This window comes from Tupaia chinensis, unplaced genomic scaffold, assembly GCF_000334495.1.
Source record: "Tupaia chinensis unplaced genomic scaffold, TupChi_1.0 Scaffold144336_1, whole genome shotgun sequence".
Taxonomy (NCBI): domain Eukaryota; kingdom Metazoa; phylum Chordata; class Mammalia; order Scandentia; family Tupaiidae; genus Tupaia; species Tupaia belangeri.
Window position 1 is genome coordinate 322613 of NW_006204194.1, and position 5311 is coordinate 327923.

Genomic DNA, 5311 nt, shown 5'->3' on the forward strand with positions numbered 1-5311 from the left:
TTCCACGTGCCCCTCCTATTGGCGAGGAGCTCGGCCCTGCATTCCAGACCCAGTCAGAACCAAATCAGCCGGAATCCCATCTTCGTGGGTCTGTTTCTTGGGACTCTTCTTAGAAGCACGTACCACATGAGCTGGGACCCAGTCACAAAACAGAAACCACACTGGCTGTTTCCAACAGTGGGGTGATAGGTTAGGAACCCGATTACACGGGTCTGCTGGGGAGGGGAGGCTGACAGTTAGTAGATGATAAATGCTTGTGGAATGAGTGAGAGACAGGGTGGACGTGCAGAGAGCACAAGTGTGATGTTGCAGAAACAGCGGGTTAATGCCAGCCTCCCCTGGGGTTGGGGAACGCACAGGAGGGCTCGAAGTAAGAGGGCTGGGGCAGCAGGGCTGTGCTGGGAGGGAAATGTGCGGTCCCGTTCTCAGGCCAGCAGCCCTGTCTCTACAGACGTGACTGCACTTGCTCCTGCGGCGGGGCAGCCCCACCATCCACAGGCGGAAGTGCAGCGCTGGTGATCTGGCCAGTGAGCTGCCTGGCCTGAGCCCTGCTCCTCTGGCTCAGCCCCCATCTCTGGGCTCCCCAGGCCTGATGACGCCTGCAATCCCTGGCTCTTGGCGTCCTTCCCAGCCCCCACTGCATGCAGCCTCTGCCAGACACTGACTCCCGGTGGAGCACGCAGCAGGCACTCGGCCCAGTGGCGGGGAGCCAGACCTCGGGAGTGTCCAGGTTCCCACCCCACGCAGCAGCAGCCAGCACCTCTGTGGAACCCACCGGGCTTGTGGCGACCGGACTTCCTCCTGTCTGAGCTCCCGTCGTCCCTCCATCCCTCTGCCTGCAAAGCCCTCACAGGCCTGATGCTGCCCAGCCTCCTGGCCCTTGCCCTGCTGTTCTCTCTGTGCAGGACGTCCCTCCCCTGGGGTCTGAGGCTGCACCTCTGGCCTCATCAGACCTCTGCTCCATGAGAAGCCTCCAGTGACCCTGTGACGCACCGTGGCCTGTCCCCACCGTGTCACCAGGAGTGGGGTCTCTCCTTGGCCTTCCCAGTCTTAGCCCCCGAGCTCCTTGCGGGCAGATCTGGGCTGATGTTCTCCCCCTTCTTCCTTGGTCTGACACAGAAGGTGCTCCATAAGTGCTTGTGGAATAAATGAGTGAGGCAGGAGGTGAGGGCCCAGATGTCTCCCTGGACCTCCATGCCAGCCTCGAGGACACTCAGGGTGGGGTAGCAGGGTTTCTGCAGAGGTCAAGTGTGAGAACCGCATGGTCTCACCCTTCCTATCCCATCCCAACAGGACAGGGGTGTGGGGTCAGGGGAGACTGTAGAGAGAGGGGATCTGAGATGGGGACATGGGGGGCACTTGCATGCTCCACCAGCTTGGGAAACTGCCCACAGCAGAGCACACATCCCAGGCGGGAGAGGGAGCACAGTCTGAGCTGAATGTCTGCTACAACCGCGACAGAGACGCAGGTCCACAGCTCCTAGGAGGGGCAGGGCCATGCCACCAGACAGCCCGTGTGACCACCACAGAGAACCCAAACGGGTGAGCCCACCATGGGTGTCCCACGTGGGGACTGTGTGGTGGGGGACCAGCAGGGCTCCAGGGTGGGCCCTATCAGTGCCCACTTGACTTCAACGGCCTCTAGGGTGGTGGGGAAGACTGCGTCCCCTTCTGAACAAGGACCTCAGGACTGGCCTGAGGATGGAATGGCATCATCATCATTTTGTTATTAATTAAGCTCATTAAATATCCACTACTATTGATCATCTTTACTGTGGAGGCTCTCAGGGCTCTGGCTGGCCTTAGAGACTCACCCTTTGCCCCGAAGCCATCATGCCTCGCCCCCACTTTTCTAGAAGAACAAACAGGGACGAGGTCAGTGCCCTGAGCTGCCCCTGCCACCCTCGCCCAGGGATTTAAAAGGCTGACATTCACCCCAGACGCTCACTGGCAGGTGGACTGAGGTGTGACCGTCATGTCCTCGCTGGTGGCCTTCCTGCTGCTCTGGGGTGAGGCATCTGGGGCTGGGTTCCCTGGGTTCCCTGGAGGAGGGGACTGGGGGCCTCACAGACCCTATCTCCACAGGCCTCGCTCTGGGTCCCGAGACCGAGGCACTCGTATGTGAGTACAGGGCTGCACCAGGCAGGGCGGGGTGCAGTGGGTACCCCTGTGCCTGCACTACAGAGCTGTCCCGACCCCCACCAGACATAGAAACCCGGCCCACAATGTGGGCAGAATCGTCATCGCCATTGGAACCTTGGGCCAACATGTCCCTGGTCTGCCTGGCCCGCCTCCCCACACTGGATTTCCAGCTGTTGAAGAATGGAGCGGCCCTGGAGCCTGTGCGGGTCAGCTCGCCCCTCCTGCAGCACCGGTTCACTCTGGGAGAGGTGGCCAGCAACACAGCAGGACTCTACCGCTGCCGTGTGGGCGTGGACCGGGCGTGGTCCACACTGAGCAATCTCGTGGAGGTGGCAGGGTCCGGTGAGCAGCCCTCATGGGACCCAGGGGCCAGGAGGGGCGATGATGGGCCTCCCTTCCTCCTTCCCTGACATCTCTGAGCCGTTTCCCCACTGTCCAGTGGGGATGATGTTTGCCCTGTCCCGCTGACCTGGGAGGGCTGTGAGGAACTCATTCATGAGGGAGCCCCCAGGAAGCACCTAGGGCAGCACCTCCAGGCACTTGCCCCCCCCTCCCTCCCCAAGGGCCCTCCAGCCTCCAGAGCCCCTCCTGTCCCTCCTGTCTGCCTGAGCATGGGGGTCCATGCTGTGGGGCCGCCCCCTTTCTGAGTCACAGAGCCGCTCACCAATGCTGCCTACCTGCAGAGTCCTTGGCCCCGCCCAGGCTCTCAGTAAAGCAGGGGGTGTCTTGGATCACACGGGACCTCAACTTGACCCTGCTGTGCCGCGGGGAGATGCGGGGTGTGACCTTCCTGTTGAGGAGGGAAGGCGACGACGAGTTTCTGGAGGTGGTCGAGGGCGGAGAGGACGGGGAGGCCTCGTTTCCTGTGCGTCAGGCCGGCAACTACAGCTGCAGCTACCGGACCCACCCGGCGGGGGCCCCCCCGGAGCCCAGCGAGCCAGTGACTATCCAGGAGCTGGGTGTGTTGCCACGGGTCCGGGAATCCGCGGCCGCGAGGTCACTTGGGCCTGCTGGTTGCCTCGACCTCCAGCGACCTCCTTCTTTGCAGCCACGCCGCCGCGGCCCTTACTGACCATCTCCGGGCGGTCGGCGGATGTTGTGCCCCCCGGCGCCCTCCCCGTCCTTGTCTGCTTGGTGCCCCTGAGCAACGTGCACTTCCAGCTGCGGCGGGGCGAGCAGGAGGTGCAGGTGTCCAAGACCAGCACCTCCCCCAGCGCCATGTTCTTCCACCTGCCCGCAGTGGCCCCGGAGAACGGCGAGACGCCAGACGCGCACAGGCCTGGGATAGAGCCAGGCGCCCCGTGGTGGGGTCCCTGGAAGTGCCGAGTTCCGGACCGGGTCTGATCCCGACTCGCCCGCCCGGCCTCCCGTTTCCTCGTCTGTGAGTGGGACGCTGAGCGCAGCGATCTGGAGGCTCCGCGAATACCGGGCAACTCGCGAGTCCGGCCCAGGCGCCGTGGGCACCATCTGACGGTCCGGATCCGGGCGGGCGTGGAGGGCGCCGGGCTGCGGCACTGGGGCCTGAGACAGAGCGGCCGAATAGGAGTCCGTGCAGGGAGGGGGCTGCTCCTCCAACTACATACTCTGAGCTCTCCAGGCATTCGGGGAACGGGGCCGAGCGCCCCAGGGCAGGTGGCGTTGGGCAGTGTCCACCTGCTGTTCAGGGCCATGCCCGCGAGGGCGCGACCTTGCGCAGGACAGCGGAGCTGCCGCGCTGCGAGCCTTCATGTTCCTGAGGCTTTTTCATGGACACGGAAATTAACCAGGATCAGTGTAGGAAGGGGTGCAAGGTATCCGAGCAGGACTCGTGCGGGAGAGCCTGTAGGTGGGGTGGCCTTGCTTAAAGTGGTCCTGGGGGCCTCCCTGAGGAGGCGAGGGGAGCCGAGCAGCTGTCCAGGGGAGACGCCAGAGAGGCAAAGGCTGCACGTGAGGTCGGAGCCGCTCCCTCGGCGCCTGGGTCAGCCCGCGGCCTGCTCTGCAGAGACGCAGCCGCGGCGCCGGAGCTGTCGGCCGAGCCTGCGAGTCCGAACCCTGCTCCCGGCACGCTTGTGCGGCTGCGGTGCAGGGCGCCTCGGGCGGGCCTGCGCTTCGCCCTGGTGCGCGAGGACATGGACAGTCGCCAGGTAGAGCGCGTCCTGAGCCCGGCGGGGGCCGAGGCCCACTTCGAGCTGCGCAACGTCTCGGCGTTGGACTCCGCCAAGTACAGCTGCGTCTATACCGACCCCGAGCCGCCCTTCGGGGGCTCAGCGCCCAGCGCGCGCTTGCCCCTGAGCGTGGACGGTGAGTGGGGCGGTCTCGGCGGGGCCCGTCCCCCTGCCTGGGAGAAAAATGTGGGGTCCCATGGACGCGCAGTGGTTTTGGTCACGATTCCTGCGGTGAGTGGGAGTCCGCCTTGGGTACGGGGCGCCCGCGATCCGGTTTAGCTCCCGTGGACTGAGCCCGTAGGCCCCGAGCAGCGCCGCGGTTACGGGCTAGAAACTGGGCCCGAGTACTCCGGTTGCCGTGCCCCGCCGGTTGTGCACCCGCGCGTGCCTCGGTTTCTCTGTGCTCCTCGCATGCTCCTGTCATACGGGAATACCAGCGTGCAGCCCTGCCTAGCGCCGCCTGCTGGTCCTGCAGGCAGAGTTAACGCGCGGACTCCCGAGCTCCCGCGACCTCGGGGAGCACTGCTGCTACTTTCTGGCTCTGGAAGCCCCAAGCCCTGAGCCCGGAGCCCCGAGCAGGCTTCCAGGGGTGCTAGGAGGACCTGGCAGGGGTGGCGCGGGTACCCGGACTGCCTTCAGGGGCAGATTGGCCCTGGCGTGCCGGTAGCAGAGGGTCGGGTCATGGCTTTAGGACGGAGGAGGGGCTGGGCGGCCGTGCCACGCGGCGGCTCACCATGGCGTCCGTGCAGGACCCCTGCCCCGGCCGCGGCTCCAGGCCCTGTGGAGTGGGGCGGTGCCCGGGGGCCGCGACGCTGTCCTGCGCTGCGAGGGACCCTTCCCCGACGTCACTTTTGAGCTTCTGCGCGAGGGCGAGACCGAGGCGTCCGCGGAGGTGCAAAGCGATCACAGCTCGGCCAACCTGGAACTGACCTACGTGGGGCCGCAGCACGCCGGCAACTACACCTGTCGCTACCGTGTGTGGTGGCCCCGGCACCTGCAGTCGGGGCTCAGCGACCCCGGGGAGC

General features: G+C 65.3%; 1 protein-coding gene across 1 annotated transcript in view; it reads left to right on the forward strand.

Annotated features, from left to right (window-relative positions):
• The first annotated feature begins 1889 nt into the window (after positions 1-1889).
• A1BG (alpha-1-B glycoprotein) overlaps positions 1890-5311 on the forward strand; it is a 3935-nt gene continuing 513 nt past the window's right edge. Inside the window, exons 1-7 of the mRNA XM_014583481.2 lie at positions 1890-2009; positions 2086-2121; positions 2206-2484; positions 2826-3101; positions 3191-3419; positions 3989-4422; positions 5036-5309. Coding sequence (XP_014438967.1) covers positions 1976-2009; positions 2086-2121; positions 2206-2484; positions 2826-3101; positions 3191-3419; positions 3989-4422; positions 5036-5309 — 1562 coding nt within the window. The 5' untranslated portion in view covers positions 1890-1975. The remainder of the gene's footprint in view (positions 2010-2085; positions 2122-2205; positions 2485-2825; positions 3102-3190; positions 3420-3988; positions 4423-5035; positions 5310-5311) is intronic.